General features: G+C 39.4%; 1 protein-coding gene and 1 non-coding gene across 2 annotated transcripts; one reads left to right on the top strand and one right to left on the bottom strand.

The window, feature by feature from the left end:
- The first annotated feature begins 1,945 nt into the window (after positions 1-1,945).
- trnap-agg (transfer RNA proline (anticodon AGG)) lies at positions 1,946-2,017 on the top strand. The gene has a single exon. It is a non-coding gene; the product is annotated as a tRNA-Pro (tRNA).
- Positions 2,018-5,684: 3,667 nt separating this feature from the next.
- sgo1 (shugoshin 1) lies at positions 5,685-11,967 on the bottom strand. Its single transcript, XM_017457397.3, has 11 exons — positions 11,930-11,967; positions 10,613-10,765; positions 9,651-9,850; positions 9,271-9,323; positions 8,939-9,012; positions 8,283-8,770; positions 7,808-8,198; positions 7,561-7,725; positions 6,481-6,651; positions 6,058-6,223; positions 5,685-5,954 (listed from the first exon to the last, which is right to left on the bottom strand). The coding sequence occupies exons 2-11, from the start codon at positions 10,752-10,754 to the stop codon at positions 5,828-5,830; spliced, it is 1,977 nt and encodes a 658-aa protein (XP_017312886.1). The 5' UTR covers positions 10,755-10,765; positions 11,930-11,967; the 3' UTR covers positions 5,685-5,827.
- Positions 11,968-20,276: the final 8,309 nt, after the last annotated feature.

Below are 20,276 nucleotides of genomic sequence, written 5' to 3'. Positions count from 1 at the left end.
GTTAACATTTCTAAGTATATGGAATGTTGATTGGGAAATTCAGAGTAAATATGGGGCTTATAGAATCATGGTTCAAGGTTCTCTCTTGTTTGGAGGTGCTGGACTCAGGTGGGACAGTAAATTCTGGCAGAGAAACTCTGGTCTTAGAGTTCTGGTCTTCTACTATACTGCTCTATATTGCTATGCTACATTTTTATTACAAATTGCTCTACTAGTTTAATACATATTTTTACTACACTAATATATAAGTACAGTGTATATATATATATATATATATATATATATATATATATATATATATATATATATATATATATATATATATATATATATGAGAGAGGTGTATGTTTGCAGTGGCTAAGAATGAAGTATAATCCACTGCTTCCATGTGTCACCACTTAGTTCACCTGCCTGTGTAATCACCCAACCTTCATAACTGCACCATCAACAGCTCTAAACACCCTGAGCCAACTTGGTTGACAGATGTCGGCTCGCAGCTGTTTTATCTTCTGCAGAAATGAATGCATTCACCAACCCGAAAAAATCCCACCACTATCACTGGCTTGACCAGTAGTATAATTATATTTGGTATAGTTCTGCTGAAAATCCAGATCTCTCATCAGGAAAAGCCTAAACCAAACACTAAAGGGTTCAATTTGATGCTCACTGCTGATTGGTCCAAGTTTCTTACTAGAATAAGACCTGCCCCAGAGCAGGTTAGCTGTGATGCAAGTTATCATAGCACTGAACCACACCTCGTTGAGACCGAAAAACCAGTATTTGCTCAAACTAAAGTCAAACTTACCTGGTAACCACCGAAACCGTCTTTGTGGAACAGGCCTTTAGAAATTTGACCCAGAGAACAAAACAAAAACATTGTTCAGGATACACAATGCTTTAAACTAGTTAGATATATAGTTGATTTCTACACACAAAGCAAAGATTCCCCCTCCCCAATCGCTGGCTGTATTTCTGACAGATGAAAAACTTTTACGAGGACCATTAGCTCTACAGACATATTTTTGTTAATTACATGCAGTGAGGAAAAATGAAACAGTAAACAAATCAAAATAATTCATTTATTCTGATTCAGACTCTACAATTGGATTAATAGGCATGAAAGTTTTTGTTTCACTGCATATGGTAATGGATCACACTTAAATTCTGCTCAGTCACCAGAGTTGTGGCTCTGTGTGATGAACTTGGACAGGAAATGAAGTGAGAAGGACAAGACTGATCAGAGCAGGGTGCCATTCACACCTCCACAACCACTACCATGTGAAATAAATGCCACCGTAGAGCTGAACAAGTGTTTTAACACATTTATTGACTATGATTTAGGCCTTTTTAGCTGCGGCTGCTGCAGCTTTCTGGAGTTTCTTTGCTTTGTGCTTGATGATCTTGTTCCTCTTTCATTAACTTTTAGTTAATGAAAAGTTCTCTCACGAGATTAGTAAAAATGTAAGTACTGATGAACTGTGCAACGTATTCAATAGATTATTGTGTTAAAAATAAAAACAAAATGGTGTTTCAGCAGTATAGGAAGTGGCATAAATGTGCATAATCATTAGTATGCTAATCATTAGTAAACATTAGTAAACAAAAATTGTTTCTATGTAATGCCCACAAATATTTTTTGTTGGTTTAGATGTACAAAATGCAGCATGTTTTTTTTAAATGAAAAATAAAAGAAATATATATGTGTAAATGTATAATTGTTACTCAAATAAATACACATACATAATATATATATATATATATATATATATATATAAATAATTTTCTTTTAGAAGAGAATAATGTAAACATATGAGTTGCAGTATTTCATTTCTCACCACTAGATGGCACCAAGAAAACATCACATTTTACAAAACTCCTCAAACATCTGTACTGTAGATGTGTAACGTGGCAAATTGTGATGTGACCCTTCTACACACAAAAGAACGGCTCGTTGGTCTAGGGGTATGATTCTCGCTTAGGGTGCGAGAGGTCCCGGGTTCAAATCCCGGACGAGCCCATTTTTTCCCCAAATCTTTAATACAAATTACATGATCAGTCTGAAAGTTGAGCATTCCACCTGAGCATTCTGCATAATGAAGAGTCCTGACACTGCTCACTGACCAATAGTTTACTGGTTTGCAAATGTGTGTGTGACTAGGCAGAGTCCAGCGGAAGGCTCTGAAAGGTTTTACAAGCGTGTATGGTTTTTAATCCACATTTCTTTTATTCACATATATTTGACTTTACAACTTAAAGTTCTCTCACGACATTAGATATCTTTTGGTTGCTCAGTTGTTGAGGTTAAATATTTTTTAAGTATTGATGAACTGTGTAACATATTCAATGTATTTCAGTAAACAACTTTTTTGTGTTAACAATACAAAATAAAATAAAGAAGTATAATAAACAACACCTCCGTGAACTCTGATTTGGGCTCTGAGTTTTTTCTGCAGTATAAGAAGACATTTGGCATAAATGTGCATAATCTTTAGTGAACAAAAAATGCTTCTATGTAATGCCTACAATACATTGTTGTCGTTTAGATGCAAAAAAATCAGCGTGTTTTTAAAATGAAAAAGTTTTATTTTTTTCTTTTGGAAGATATTAATTCAAACTGATGAGTTGTAGTTCCTAATTAATCCCCACCAGATGGCACCAGCAGTGTATCATCAGGTACGAAAACTCCTCAAGCGTTTGTGCTGTAGATATGTAACGTGGAAATTGTTCAAACTCCTACACGTTTCTTAATTCTAAGGGTATGATTCTCGCTTCGGGTGCGCGTGGTTCCGGGTTCAAATCCCGGACGAGCCCTGATCTGTGAATTAGGTTAACATTTCTAAGTATATGGAATGTTGATTGGGAAATTCAGAGTGAATATGGGGCTTAATGAATGTCTGATGGAGAGTCCAATAGTTACTTAGTCTTTAACTGGATTACTAAAATTATTGTGTTAATGTAAAAAAAAAGAACAGAAAATACATATATATTCCAAATCTGGACTATAAATTACATCATTAGTCTGAAAGTTTAGCATTCCATCAGTCTAAACATTCAGCATGAAGAATATCTCATGAAGAGTCCTGACACTAGTTTACTGGTTTGCAAACAAAAATGTTTTCATGCAAAAAAAAAAAAAAACTTTTCTAAATCCAAATCTAATATTTTTTTCAACACCATGTCCCCTTAAGAGCTCCGTATATGTTATTGATTTGGAAATTCAGATCATGCTGCATAATGAATGTCTCATGGAGAGTTCGGACATTAGTTTCTCAATAGTTTACTGGTTTGCAAACAAAAATGTGTTAATGTAAAAAAAAAAATAAATAAATAAAAAAAAATTCACATCTGGATTACATCATTAGTCTGAAAGTTTAACATTCCATCAGTCTAAACATTCAGCATAAAGAATGACTAATGAAGAGTCCTGACACTGCGTACTCAATAGTGCACTGGTTTGCAAACAAAAACACACAAATCAAGCAATCTCCTAACAACAAATCACACAAACACCTCCAACATCCCACCACTTCTCACGCCGTCTTCCTCTTTAAAAATGGCCACTAATCAGTGAGGTCATCCTTGAGGAGGGAGCAAGGCAGGCTAGGGCAGGCTGGAAAGTTTGGGAGGGAGTTCGGACCTGCACACAAAAATTCACAGCACACAAAACTTCCTGTCCCAAGATAGTGGGATGTAACAGGTGTTAAAGTACAGATGCTACTGGATAACAACACACAGATGAGCATAGTGGGAAAGTCCTGGATGGAGCAAGCCTTGCCAGATGTCAACATCAAGCCCATTGAAAACTTATTGTCAACATGGCAGCTAGAGGTCACTGAAGCTAATGGGACAGTTGTACCATTTGATGGGTGGATTACAGTTCTCCTAGAAATCTAGAGCAAAAGATTTGGAAAAGTAGAAATATTTGTACCAATGCTAGTCAGCAGAAGCTGTGAAAGTAGTTCACTGTTAGGCTTCAATGTGAATTGTATTAATTAGGGGCAACAGTGGGCAAATTAATGACACCAGTTTACATGACCTTCTTTTAGAGGCAATGAATATGGAAAAACACACAGCTGAAATTCTTGTTTCCACAGTTAACAATATGCCTTTACAAGAAGATCCAACCTTCCCCTCGATAAAAACTGGAAAGAAAGGACTCCTGGTTCAAAGTGGTCAAATATTTTAGGTGAGATACCGCATTAGACACTGTTCAAAAGAAGGAACAACGTTATTTGAGCCAGTGGAGGAGAATAACTTACCAGATGGATTGGAGATGTTTCCTGCGCTTGTTGATGTGCCTGCAAGAGCCTCAAAAGTAGCGAGAATCCCAATCCAGGACTCCACACACCATGACATATTCTTACCTCTAAGAACAGTACTGGGTCACATTGAGAGCATCACCGATAGTACACCAGTAATATTCACTTCAACACAAACGGGTGGTGGTGGTGGCATTCATGCATGCTCAGCCCAGTTAGGGAAAATGGAAGGTAATGGTGAGTGAAAAGGTACACCTACAATGCCTCACCAACAGGAGAAATGGGACCCACCTGTCGACCTGAAACACCTTTCTGACCACGAACAGCAGGTGGTGCAACAAATGCTCTATGTGTTATATGTGTTTGCCAAAGGCAGGTTATGTATAACAAATGCATTATAAATAGGTTATTATGGGGAAATGCTGCTTTACCAAGGCAAGCAGGATGAAGGCAGTGTGATGCTCTGGAAACCGTGGGTCCTGGCATTTATGTGAATGATATTTTGACACGTACCACCTACTTAAACATTGTTGCAGACCAAATACACCCCTTCATGGCAATGGTATGCCTTAATGGCTGTGGCCTCTTTCAGCAGGGTAATGTACCCTGCCACACTGCAAAAAAATTGTTCTAGTTGTTGGCATGGCCTTCAAATTCCCCAGATGCCAATCCGACCAAGCATCTGTGGGATGTGCTGGACAAACAAGTGCGATCCATGGAGGCCCCACCTCACAACTTTATTAGGCAATATTAGTCAGGTTGTTTTAATGTTGTGGCTAATCACTGTTTGTATGTATGTATGTACATAATATGCTGATACCTAATCAGCATACTTATCTTATCAAAAGACTGCTATTGTCATATTCATATCTATAGCTAGCAATTTTCCCCCAACTTCTCTATTACTGCTATCATGCCACTGAAGCACTTATTTTCCTGTGATGGATTAATAATTATTTTTTTCATTTGTTAGGCTGAACATGTGACAAGTTGAGAATGTTTATGACTTGAAGACCGACAGAGTTCTTATTATTAAAATTTATCAATCAGCTGAACATTTTCTATAATGGATGGAGAAACTTGAGCTTAAATCAGTTTATGGAATTAATTTATTTTTATCCTTCTCGTATTTTACTGGAGCATAATTATTTACTTCAAACAGAATAAAACAAAGACTGTTAAGTGTAATGTTCAAGAGAACTGGGATATCCATCCATCAATCCATCTAACTACGTATCTATCTAATCCTTCAGCCCTGTTGCACAAGGGTTCATATTATTATTTACTTATTTTTTCTTTTTTGTGTAGGAGTAAGGCTACAAGAAAGAAATCATGATGTAATTTTTTCCCCAACCCAAGGAATTGCAATGCTCTGTTTACCCATCTCTGTTTCTATTTTTCAGAAGCAAACATTTCTGAATGTGATTCATTAAAAACACAAACTTTATTTTACATGGTTTGTCATTAAAATGAGTTAACACACAATTTCATATTTACACAGTAAAGATGATTTAAAAGTTGTAATGCAGGAGCGGGTGCAAGTCAGAGCTTTATGACGGTTAAACGGTTCAGTGACAGCCAACGAATGACTCGTTGTATTTCTCCATGGCTTTAAGGGAGCGCCGAGATTTCTGCTTGAAGATGGGAGAGCGCAGGAAACGCGTGTCTGTGAACTTATCTCCACGCCGCAGCTTCCTGAGTAAAAAGAATGCAACAACAAAAATGAGTAAGAAAAACACCAGGAAGATAAAATATATATTAAACACATAATGTAAATAGGGAAAGAGGAGGGGCTTACGAGCTGATTGACGGCTCCTTATAGCTGACGCTGCTTGTGCAGCGTCTCTTGCGGCTGAGGACAGGGGTGGAGTCCCTGGCTGGCAGAGATGACTGATAGGCTGCAGGGGAGAGATTTGTCACGTCACTCAAAGCCAAGCCCAGACAGGAACGAACAATGAGACCACCTGCAGAAACAAAATGTGCATGAAGGAAACAGAGAAACGTTATCCAAAAGAAACAAAAGTGCAAAAAACAAAAAACATAATACACCACAGGATAGTTAGATAGAGAACTTGTGTGTGTGTGTGTGTGTGTGTGTGTGTGTGTGTGTACAGGTAAGGAACGTGTTGGTGCTCACAGGTTGTAGATGGTGTGTGAACTCACAAGAAAGAAGAAGAAGATGAGAGAAGATGAGAGAAGATGAGAGAGAATGGAACGTTACCTTTTCTCCTCCTCGACTTGTCCATCACAATAGCCATGTTGTTCTCCTGCTCTGATGATTGACTCGGGCAGTCTGTCAGTTCAAATAAAGGACTGTTAATCATCATAAGCTCCATCTCTGCAGCAGGGATGTCGGGTGGAGGAGACGACATTTCATTTCCAGACGCAGCAGCTGGAAAAAGAATATTGTCCCGTGTTAACCGTCGCTTCACAAATCCAGCAATCAACATGACGAGCATTCACTCACTGACGTACAGGCAGGCAAACGGGAGATGAGAGTCAGACGGGAGGCGAGAGGCAGACAGACAGACAGACGGGAGGCGAGACACAGACAGACAGACAGACAGACAGACAGACAGACAGACAGACGGGAGGCGAGACGCAGACAGACAGACAGACGGGAGGCGAGACGCAGACAGACAGACAGACGGGAGGCGAGACGCAGACAGACAGACAGACGGGAGGCGAGAAGCAGACAGACCGACCGACGGGAGGCGAGACGCAGACAGACCGACCGACGGGAGGCGAGACGCAGACAGACCGACCGACGGGAGGCGAGACGCAGACAGACCGACCGACGGGAGGCGAGACGCAGACAGACCGACCGACGGGAGGCGAGACGCAGACAGACCGACCGACGGGAGGCGAGACGCAGACAGACCGACCGACGGGAGGCGAGACGCAGACAGACCGACCGACGGGAGGCGAGACGCAGACAGACCGACCGACGGGAGGCGAGACGCAGACAGACCGACCGACCGGAGGCGAGACGCAGACAGACCGACCGACGGGAGGCGAGACGCAGACAGACCGACCGACGGGAGGCGAGACGCAGACAGACCGACCGACGGGAGGCGAGACGCAGACAGACCGACCGACGGGAGGCGAGACGCAGACAGACCGACCGACGGGAGGCGAGACTCAGACAGACCGACCGACGGGAGGCGAGACGCAGACAGACCGACCGACGGGAGGCGAGACGCAGACAGACCGACCGGAGGTGAGATGCAGACAGACAGACGGCAGGTGAGACGCAGACATACAGACAGACAGAATGGAGGTGAAACACAGATGAGGACACCTTCAGCACACTCTGGGCCTGAAGTTGACTGGCTGCACTTCTCAGCAGTAGGCGATAACAGAGACTCTGGGAACTGCAGGTCTGTAGCAGGGAATTGTGGGAGATGTAGTCCTCTGTGGATCGACAGAGTGACGTCTGCAGCCTCCGAACGTGTTTTGACATTTCCTGTAAAGGAAACAGAATTAATTACGTGAGCAGTCTTTAGGCAAACGACCACAACGGCAAAGCAAAAGATCTGGCAGCTCACCAGAGAGCTCTGGAACTGCGCAGTTCTGCTTTGATGCTGTGTTTTCCTTCCCTCTTGTCCGAGTGGACCTCCTCTCGGAGCGGGCACGGCGTGGTGGAGGACCATGAGTCCGTCTGAACTTCCTGTCTGGAATGTACGGGCTGTCGTCTGCATCCTGCTCTGTTTCTGAAGAGCTGAGGTCCTCATCTGCTGGGGCAGGAGAAGGCTTGGTGATTGGGGAGGGCGGGGCTTCTGAGGCTTTGCCTGCTCCTCGGAAAGGCGTGATGTGGACAGCCTCTTCGCAGTCGAAGTCGAACGTGTCATTTCCTCCGAGTGAGGAGTTTAACCGTTCGCTGGGAGCAGGAGCAGGACCGCCTGCCGCCGTGCGACTCTTAGAGCGAGCACGTGGCTTCTACGGCAGGAAGCGGCAACAATATTTGTTAATATGTATAAGGCACTCAACAGAAAAATAAAAGTGTGTTTCTTTGCATCTTACCTCCCAGGGTTTCTTCAGCGGTGCGCGCTCCACTTTGCGGCCTCGCTCCGGTTTGGTAGCCGACCGAGTCCCTTTCCTTTTCGTCTGCCTGGACACACAGCGCTGCAGCGGCTCCGGGGTCGAGTGCTGCACAGCTGCGCGGTCCGAAAGATCAGAGTCCAGCGCCGTCCCGGACACATCAACAGAATCTGTCTGGAGCAACCTTTGACCCCAAGCTGTGGCATTTTCAGCGGTAGCATCATGCTCAGCGATGTACGGTACAAAGCTAATATGTTCGGTAACACCTGTATCGAGGTGGAGCTCGGGATACTTGGCCGCATCAGGGTTCTGGGGCTCTACCTCTTCTGTCAGACAAGAATTCACAGAGGCAGGGCTAAACAACGAGCTCCGCCTCCGCTCAGAGCGCTTCCATCCATCTCGCCGACGGCGCATTCCGACAGTGGAAGGCAAAGAGGCCTCGCTATTACTGGATGCTCCGAGAGCTCCGTCTACAACAGAAACACAGCACATGTCAAAGGGGGAAGGAGGTGTGGCCTCTGGTCACACCTGCCCTAGTCAAAGAGGCACGGGATGGAGATACTGCTCATCAACACACGCACACACCCACACACCGATTCGTCCTGCATCTGAAACAACTCGGCCAGTTCATCACTCACCTTCATCCTGCTGTGTGAGAGACTTGAGGGGGGAAGACTCCTCTTTCTGAGTGACAGCTTCAGCCTCTATGCCCCTGAACCACACCAACATTACACACACACACACACACACAGACGTTATATATAAATGCATAAAACTCAACAAAAGGTTTATATCCACATCCCTGTGAGCCAGCTGGGTTAAACATAGGAAATTTACCAACTCATAACTCATCAACTACAGAGACAACCAGTGAGTATGATTCTGTAAATAGATTATTAAATATAATTACGAACGGCACATAGACAGAGGGATAACACTGAACGAGATCACACAGTTCCATCGTTATTACCTGGGACTGGTCGAGGAAATGAGGACTAACTTCAGCTCCTCTGCAGAGGATGTCTTACAGGAGAAATTTAAAAAATAACGACAAGAAGAATAACAATGTAGTTAAAACATTAAGCATACAGTGAGAAAATAATCAGAAACCAGAACAACATTTTTAATCTTTCTTTTGTCTAAAATACAATAAAAATAAATATTAAAAGGATTAAAATAAAGAAAGGTATGAGAGGGAAAAAATGTATTGAATTGAATAGATTTTTCTAGTGTGTGTGCAAAAAACAAAAACAAACAAACAAACAAAAAAAAAAAAACACCAACTCTTGGGATTCACTCTTATAAACACGCCTCAAATTTTTTTCTAGCTTGCATCATTGCCTAACTCACCTGTGCACTTCTGGCCATGCCCCCTTCACACATAGCCCTCTTCATCATCAGCAGGTGGAAGATCAGAGCCTGTCGTTCTCTCTTCAGCTGCAGGATGATCCCCTGTGCTTGCCGTACCTTCTCTCTCTCCGCCTGCAGAGCCAGGGCCAGCGCTTTGTTATTCACCTGCACGCTCTTCAGCACAAATGGCTTCACCGAGGCTGCACACAAACACAGAGAGGAGTTAAGAACCATCTCCCCAGATCATCTGAGCTGTTGCTCTGCATTCTAACAGGATTAAAGCAACATGGAAAGGATAAATAAAAAAAAAAATCCATCCTTAATGAGTTGCATATTAATCTTTACATCTCCTACATTACCCACAATGCAATGCTGTTCGACTACCTGCTGTTAGCAGCACAGTGGGATTTACATGCCATTCAACTAAAACTAAGACTTTACTTAGAGTTTCCGACGGACTATTCAACTCCAAAATGGCTGCTCACAGCATCAGCACATTTCTCTACCGAAAGAGAACAATGTATTGGCGCTTGAGTCAGTCAAGCGCTCTCACCTCCTCCTTCTCCTCAGTACACTCAGCTCAAACATATTCGCTTCCTAAGCTTTATCTTTCACTCTAATACCACCGTCAGCACCATCTCCTACATCGCAGAGTCTGTGCCCTCGTATAGCTGCATTGCATTCTGGGACGTTGAGTCCAGTGTTTGCTCCACCATCCCCACTGATTCTACTCTGGATTTCTCATTAATATGACCCTGAATATAACAGGAAAGACAAGAAGCTCATTTCTCAGCGAAAGCTGAACTTTATCACTTACGTTTGAGCAGAGGGGGGAAAAACACTCAGGAAAATACAGCACAGAAGAAATAAATCGGCACTAAACTCATCACAAACATTTCAACGGAAACACATTTAAAGTGTTTCAGGTTGGAGCTTCACGGTACTTCTGAAATCTAGGTTACCCGTGCTCTTCAGTTTGGAAAGTCCTCGATTCACAGCACACGCGCTCGCCAGCCGCTTGGTCCGCTTCTCCTTCATCTTCTCCTTAATGTCGTCCAGACTCTCCTGGAACGTCTTCTTCTGCACAACCCGTTCGCGAACCATGGCTCACTGGGCTGTATGTGTACACACACACACACACATTTTAACCCTGTTAAACGCTTAACAATGAGCAAAACAGCTAATAAACAATAAGACTTATTAATTTAATCTCAATATAAAACACTTTAGTCATATAATTAATATTACAATTAAAAGTAGATTTCTTTTCTGTTTTCAGAGGCATAAATGTCAGGTTCTCGATGACTAGACATTCATCCTTGTCCCTAATCAATAGCAATATTACAGAGGAATTTCCCCCAAAATGTTATTTATTAAACAAGTTAAAAACATTTTAAAACAGAGCATTGCAAAGAAAGACATTTTTCCAACCAACTGTTCTATAAAAGAAGTTCTGTAGTGTAGATAGTCAACAATGAAAAACATTATTAATGTTATAATAACAATAAACTCTAACAACAATCCAAAGAGTGGATTTGTGGGTTTATAAAACATGTAAACATGAGCATATTTAATTAAACAAAATCTAATTTGCATAAATAAATATATAATAAACTTCTTCAAAAGATCCTTAACAAAAACTTGTACATTAATTGTGATATCTGTTATATTATTATTTACATTGCTCTGTGCACCTGCAGTGTGTTGTATTAAAACCACCTGTTTTATTTTCTTTGTATATTTGTTTTATTTACATATACACACATATATATATACATACATATATATACACATACATATACATACATATATATATATATATATATATATATACATACATATACATACATACATATATACATATATATACATACATATTTACATATATATATATATATATATATATATATATATATATATATATATATATATATAAACATGCATACATACATATTCTGACTCACTAAACGGTGTGTAATTAATTGATTTACACTATTGTAGCGCACTACATATTTCATATTCATATTTTAACTAATCCACTCTTCTGCAGTGATATGTATTAAATCTCCAGCATGTGCGACAGATCAAATGGTGAAATTCAAGTCAATGGCGGAGAAAAGCGTTATTCAGCTAACAGCTAACTCTGCTAACTAGCAAAGAATAACAAAAAGGCTACCCCCTCGGCACGTTTATAACTTTATCGCTTGTGAGTTTTAATTATTTCGCCTTATAACTTATATTAGTTACATTAATTACTCAGAAATAAAACGAACACTCACAAACAGGCTTCACTTCCGTTACGTTGTTTTCCTCTCGGCGGACGTTGACATTCGAACTGTGCGCTGCGAGTTTTCTGATTGGTCAAACGCGAAGTCCTGCGTCATTTCCGCAAAGAGGTTGCAATGTTATGGCGCCCTCGCGGGGTGAGTGCAATATGAGCTAAATAGCACGAGTAGCCTCAGATTACAGTCTGGACGAGTATTTATTTGAAAGCTATTTATCGAACTGTATTCTTATTTTGTTCATTACTGTATTACTTTCCCCTTGCACCTTTTTGTTTGTTTTGTTGTTTTTTTCTTTTTACCTTTTCACTGTTTTATAAGTGATTTATACACATTTAACTGTCTAATATTTAATACGGGCAAGTAGGGCTGCACGATTATGGCCAAAACGATTATTTTGATCAATATTGAGATCTCGATTATTTATCACGATTATTCATTGATTTTAATGACAACATATTTTTATTGCACTTTCACATTTAAATAAACAGACCGCTGCTTTCACCTACATGTTTTGCTACATTTATGCTAATGTACAGATCTTTGCATCAAATTAGACTGATCCTTAAAGTGCATCATCTCGTAGAAGCAAAATATAAATAAAATAGTACCCAAAATATAGGATAAGTAAAAATAAAAATGCCATCAAACAAATGAGAATATGTGATCAAATATAACAATATACAACCAAATGAAAACAATTCAGGCGAATGCAGAAAAGGCAATAACAGGAGAGACGAAAGACAGTTTCTTTTAGGAGCATTTGTGAACCTAATTACAAAAATTTAGGAGCACAGTTGAAGTTTTTTTTAATTTTATTATTATTGGTAACATTAATGTGCCACAATATAGCACACAAGTAGGCATGAGAAAACTTGAGCTGGTCAATTATGACAGAATTTAGGAACATAGTGTTAGCCAGGACTAATTAATTTACCTTCTGATAAACTAAATGTAATATTTTCAGTTAATTTCACAGACTGTATGCAAAAAAAAACACCATTAACCTGCTCCACCTTGTAAACAAATACAATAAATCTCAACGTTCAGTGTTTGCAGTCTGCTCCTCTTAAATAATTTTAAAGCTACACTATTAGACATTTTCCACTGTCATGGTTCTGGGCTGGAGTCAGTTCTCGAACCGTTCTGTGTATATTGTGTATATATCTGAATAATCTCATATAGGATGTGATTGGGTGAGTTCATTTACCCGTCAGATGCAAAGTGCTTTAGTTTAATGGTGTTCATTAGGGGTGCACCGATCAGGATTTTTATGACTGAAACCGATCCAGATACCAAACTTTTTTGGTTTACACTTTAATCAGGAGGTCTATCATAAACAGTTAAATGCATGGGCGTAACCACACATTCTTTGGGGGGGGGGGGGGGGGGGGGGGGGGGTCGTGTCCCCCCCAATGTTGAGGGAATACCAATCTGTCCGCCCAATATACAATACAAAATATTTTCTATATGTCCCCATTTAATGAACCCTGCCAACGGATCTGTCTTTTCTTCATCTATTCTATTTATTTATGTATATTCCTTTTTAATATATTTCTGTTTGTTAAGGAGAATAGGTGTGTGCCCCCCCTCCAATTGTACGCTTGGTTGCGCCCATACTCAACGCAAGTTCATTGGCATATTTTAGCAGCACAGTCTGTAAGAAATGGAGATAGCAGCCAAGCGTAGAAAAGTGCAGCAGAGCATACAAGCTTTTTTTCAGACAGTAAGTAACTAGATACCTAAATAGTAGGTAACCTTAGCTTAGTATAGAAGGCATCATACAATGGCTTGGTTTGTTCGTCAATTAACTTTTGATATTTGCACCCCTACGAAGTAGGCTAGGCTAACGTCAGTTCCAGTTTTTTGACCATTAATGTTACATTCACTTGCATATCCTCCCTCCGAGTTTGTTCACCAATGTCCACACCATGGTTACGCTCTTGGTTAAATGTAAGCTCTCTGCTCATGGTCACTGTTAATTGAATTAAAATAATAGCAATGAGAAATACTGTTGGATAATTGGTAAATAAACATGCATAAAATATTTATTTTAAAATATCTTAAACAATAAAGAGTCCTAATTAAAAGTAGACTAACACAAGCATGATCAATATTAGGAAAAAGGCTAATAGCTTTCTAAGGAAATAGCGAACTAAGCTTAATGTCAAATTGATATTAAATACAACCCATAGTAATTAAACATTATTTCATTTCTTTTTTTGTTTATATTTTATGAAGTTATTATAATAGCTATTTTTTATCTATATTTGTAGATGCATTTATGCATCTATATTTGTAGTTTTTATTCCGATTGTATTATACAACTCCGAACAGGTCACTCGCACCGGTGTCAATAAATATTTATTCACAGTCGCACAAAGTACTTCAGTCGCAAACGTGAGTGAAATGGTCTCACTGTAGAGCCCTGAGTTTATCTGCAAAGTTTTTTCCTGTTCGGCGTGATGACGTTTAATGTCCCAGACAACCTCTATAGTGCCATTTAGCATCGTGATTTCCCGTCGCGCAAGCGCTGGAGCTCGCAGCGAAACTGGCTTCTCGAGCGCTAAAATGGGTTTGGCGTTACAAAGTGACGTCATGGCTGCGCCGCTCTGTTTGATTGGCTGTAAGTGTAGGAAGCGCTTGATTTGATCTGCAGTGGAGTTTTCTATGAGCGGAGACTGAAAACCCCATTAGCATTGATGTTATAGTTATCAATTCTATATTTAAAACAAAATTATATAATGATTTAATTCCTTTATTTAATTATCACCCCTTTAATCTTTTTCTGTCCAAGACACATTTATGCAATAATTAACTTTGTAAATGTAGCAAAACATCTATTTTAATGTTTACAAATTTTAAAGTACATTTACACAACCGTCATTTGCGTTATATTACAATGACATTAACTCATTAAACATTTTTTTAAAAAAGGTTAGCACTGCCGAGGGGTCTTACAAGACAGCAATCGTTTACTTCCTCATTCCAAACCAGTCCAAAGCCTCACAATCCTCAACACCATTAAGCTGTGCGGTATCATGAACCAATAAACGTAGAGGTGTGTCACCCCGCCCCATCGTCTAAACTGCACTACTTGAATAGCATGGAAAAGCCCCATATACAGTATCTCACAAAAGTGAGTACACCCCTCACATTTTTGTAAATATTTGATTATATCTTTTCATGTGACAACACTGAAGACATGACACTTTGCTACAATGTAAAGTAGTGAGTGTACAGCTTGTGTAACGGTGTAAATTTGCTGTCCCCTCAAAATAACTCAACACACAACCATTAATGACTAAACCGCTGGCAACAAATGTGAGTACACCCCTAAGTGAAAATGTCCAAATTGGGCCCAAAGTGTCAATATTTTGTATGGCCACCATTATTTTCCAGCACTGCCTTAACCCTCTTGGGCATGGAGTTCACCAGAGCTTCACAGGTTGCCACTGGATCCTCTTCCACTCCTCCATGATGGCATCACTGAGCTGGTGGATGTTGGAGACCTTGTGCTCCTCTACCTTCCATTTGAGGATGCCCCACAGATGCACAATAGGGTTTAGTCCATCACCTTCACCCTCAGCTTCTTTAGCAAGGCAGTGTTCATCTTCGACGTGTGTTTTGGGTCGTTATCATGCTGGAATACTGCCCTGTGGCCCAGTCTCCGAAGGGAGGGGATCATGCTCTGCTTCAGTATGTCCCAGTACATGTTGGCATTCATGTTTACCTCAATGAACTGTAGCTCCCCAGTGCCGGCAGCACTCATGCAACCCCAGACCATGACACTCCCACCACCATGCTTGACTGTAGGCAAGACACACTTGTCTCTGTACTCCACACCTGCTTGCCGCCACACACGCTTGACACCATCTAAACCAAATAAGTTTATCTTGGTCTCATCAGACCACAGGACATGGTTCCAGTAATCCATGTCCTTAGTCTGCTTGTCTTCAGCAAGCTGTTTGCAGGCTTTCTTGTGCGTCAACTTTAGAAGAGGCTTCCGTCTGGGGCGGCAGCCATGCAGACCAATTTGATGCAGTGTGCGGCGTATAGTCTGAGCACTGACCCCCCACCCCTTCAACCTCTGCAGCAATGCTGGCAGCACTCATACGTCTATTTCCCAAACACAAGCTCTGGATATGACCCTGAGAACGTGCACTCAACAACATACAGATGATAAAACAATGATAAAATGATGATTTATTTTGTTTGTACAGCTTTATTGAACAAATTAATAAATTACATAATAAATGTTTTGCTCCTTATTAACCTCTGGTGTGTCAAATGGGATTTATTAAAGTCCTATTTTTATTACTGTATTTATTATTACAATAAGTCAGTAAAAAGCCATGAAGTTTAGATAAAACAGGTACATCTTTAAAAAAGTCTATAAATACCAAAAAAAGTGTCTGTATACTGTTGTTATATTTATTATTATTATTATTATTATTGTTTTATTTAGTGATTGTGATAGTGTTCACATCAAATAGAGCTGTTAATAACTCAGATCCTATCAGTATATCAGGAATAGATTAAACATGTATAGGGGTGCGGTGGTGGTTCAGCAGTTAAGGGTTACTAGGTTACTGATCGCAAGGTCAGGGGTTCAAGTCCCAGCGCTGCGAAGCTGCCACTATTGGGCCCTTGAGAAAGGTCCTTAACCCTCTCTGCTCCAGGGGCGCTGTATCATGGCTGACCCTGCGCTCTGACCCCAGCTTCCTGACAGGCTGGGGTATGCCTATCATGTGCTCTAATGCATATGTGACCAATAAAGACTCATTAGATGTTGAGTTTCAGGTAGAACAGGTATGATGTATTATTTTTTTTATTTTTTTTTTTATCTCTTTGCTGTTACATTTAAATGTATATATGTAGTTTAATATATACATATAATAAAAATATGATGTGGAATCAATAAATTAATGTTTTAAAAAGTGTTTTTTCTTTTTATTTCATTTAAATAATTTCATTTTTTTATACTCACTTGTACTGATTTTCACTCATAGTAATGACATCAAATCTGATTTGAAATTACAGCCTGCTTGCATATTCTCTGTTACTCTGAAACCTACATTATTATTAATGTTATGAAAAGAAATAACTGTAAGGAAGTGCAGGTTGTCATGTTGTCAGTTAGAGTCCCGGAATAAGTGTTGTATTGTTTCCATCACATCTGAGTGCTTTTCTGCCATTACCAGTTTTTCAGCATTTCTGTCACCAGCATCTTACATTTCATTTTTGTTGCGTGTGTGTAAACAAAGCAGATTCCTTATACATGGGTCTCCTATTAACATATTGCATCATGTGAGTGGAAAGTTTTTATGAACCAGGAACTAAAAGCTGATTGCTGCTTTGAAATTTAAGAGGGGATAATTCTCTCATAATCAGTGACATTTGCCCTTTATATCTGTTTTATTGGGAATCTGAAGGCACTGTCAACTTTATTTTAAACCAAAGCTTCCTGATACCAATGAGGAAGTTTCTGATGAAGTTTAACCATTCTACCCAGGCAGGAGTAATTCATCTCTTTATTAGGGGCCAAGAACCAAAGGTGTGTAGGCACCTTTTGTATCCATTAGTTTTCACTTCTTATTATTATTTTTCTACTTCTTTTTCTTCTTCTTCTTCTTCTTCTTCTTCTTCTTCTTCTTCTTCTTCTTCTTCACCACTGGGAGTGTATGGCAGCCCTATGAACCGTAAGTAGGAAAATGATGAAATTTGGTACACTCATAGAAATCACCATAAGTAGTATCTGGACCAATTATGGGCTCTCTAGGACCAACTCTATAGCACCACCACTAGTTCAAATATTCATTTTTCAAATGGTTAGAATTGTTGAACACTTTATCCTAGAGAAAAGAAATTTAGTTCATCAGATTACTCTCCTCATGCTGATCACAATCCATATCTTACATTAAGACTCCACCCATTACAGTATTCACCATTTTGAAATGTACCCTATTCAGCTTTGTTCTTTACTCCTCATTTAAATTTTGCCCAATTCTTACCAAAATTGTCTGAGATGATCAGTGGACAGAGCCTCACAAATTTTGATATTCATATTTGTTCAGAAGTTATGATTCAGTATCTGTTAACATTCTAACTAATGCTTTTGTGTGCTTGTTCTCACCTTGGAAGCTCTCCTAATCATCAAAACAAATGAGCTTTCTCTGTGTGGCACATTGCGACAAATGACAAGCTTCAGTTCTAAAGAACCTGGGTTCAGTTTCCATGTGTTCCTAAAAATGTCTGTAATCTTGTGTCATTCGATTATTTCTTTTGTGGCTCATCATTGCAATAAACTTTCAACCTCTTGTTATGTAAATAAATGCCTCTGGTCTGTTCATTTCCTGTTCAATTTTATTCTCAGCTGTGTTTCTGAACCTATCTTTTATTAATTCATTTACATTCTATTTCTCCTCTTCATGTTCTTCAGGCTCTAAATTGCACTTGATGTGCCTTAGCTGCTTGGCCCCTTTAAACGCTGCTTTCAGCTTAATTAATTTGTTTATTAATTTGTTTGTTTGTTTGTTTCTCCAGGAACAAGTGTTGTATTATTTTCTTCACATTTGAGCACTTTTCTGCCATTACCAGTTTTTCAGCATTTTTGTCACCAGCATCTTACATTTCATTTTTGTTGCATGAGTGTAAAAAAAGCAGATCCCTAATACACCAGTCTCATATTAACATATCACATCATGTGAGTGGAAAGTCTTCATGCACCAGGAACTAAAAGCTGAATGCTGCTTTGAAATTTAAAAGAGGGAATAATTATCTCATAATCAGTGACACATGCCCTTTAAATTTGTTTTATTGGGAAGCTGCAGGCACTGTCGCTTTTATTTTCAACCAAAGCTTCCTGATAACAACAAGGAACTGTTTGTGTTTCTGATCAAGTTGAACCATTCTACCCACATAGATGTAAATAATCACTTTATTTGTTTGTTTGTTTATATTTCACATTGACAGTCAAACAATATCACTTTACAAAAAAATAAAAACAACATATGAAACCTGTTTGTCCTATATATGAGATATGTCCTGTTCTGGAGGTCCTATAAAACACACACACACACACACACACACACACACACACACACACACACACACACACACACACACACACACACACACTTTCAGAGAAGAGAAACACAAGCTAAATTCTCAGAACATTTTGAACACTTTTCTGGGTTATTCACTTTGTCTCTCTTTGGGTTGGGAATAAACCACCTTACGTGCTGTTATGGGAAAATAATCAGCTTCAGGGCGGTGACAGTACTTACTGTTATGTTTTATATCTTGTGTAATAAAATTAAATACATGCCAACCCATCACAATTCACGGCCATCCTGCGCCCACTTAATGAGTCAGCTGTAATATCATCACTTCCTGTGTGTGGAGATCAGCGAAACCTGCATACAGATTTCACAAAACGCACAAGTTTCTGCTAAGATTCTGTTGCGGAAAAGTGATAATAGGGGAATGCCAGAGAGATGAGTGCAAAGGAACAATGTCAGCATCTCAGGTTTCCCAGACTGACACATACTGTTTTTGGCCTGCTACCATTTCTGCTGAATGAAAAATTCAATTAAATTTAATTTATATAGCACGTTCAACAATAGACATAAATTAAAATTTGAAATGGAAGTTTTTTAAACAATAAATGAAATAAATTGACAAGTGTGACCACATGGGTTTATTTAAGTAAATGACTTTTAATATTTTAGTGCAGTATTTAATATGAGCTGATTAAAATCTGTCTTGGCAACCTTGGGTGCATTGAGATCACTGGTAAAAAACTAAAAAAATTTTTTTGGTTTGTATACTGTATTTGATCTTCAATGGTTCTTTACAGCACCATAGGTTCTGCAGTAAAACCTTCTTCTTGTCAAGAAGCATTTTCATTGTATAGGGTTCTTGAGTTGAACTATATGGTTCTTTGGAGATTAAAGAAGTTCTTTATATTTCATTATAGGTTATTAAGAGCTGTGTATTGGCTCTTCAAGGTGTCATCCTTTAACAATGAATCCTATAGATTTCTTTGTGGGACTGGAAAAGGTTCTCCCGGCATCACTCTTAAGAACCATACTTTGGTTCCAAAAAGCACTATGTTATTTATTTATTTATTTATTTAGTTATTTATTTATTTATTTTGAAAACTTACAGTGTAACATGGTTCTTTGTGGCACTGCTTTGAAGAACCATTTTTTGGTTCTTTAAAGCATCAGTAAATATGGTTCTCTAAAGAACTTGAAGGTTCTTTGTGCAACTTTAAAGGGTTCTCCTATGGCCTCAGGCTGGAAAAGCCTTTTTGGTTCTAACTGGAACCTTTATTTTC

This window comes from Ictalurus punctatus, chromosome 2, assembly GCF_001660625.3.
Source record: "Ictalurus punctatus breed USDA103 chromosome 2, Coco_2.0, whole genome shotgun sequence".
In the NCBI taxonomy this organism is placed as follows: domain Eukaryota; kingdom Metazoa; phylum Chordata; class Actinopteri; order Siluriformes; family Ictaluridae; genus Ictalurus; species Ictalurus punctatus.
This window is presented reverse-complemented; position numbering and strand designations above follow the sequence as displayed.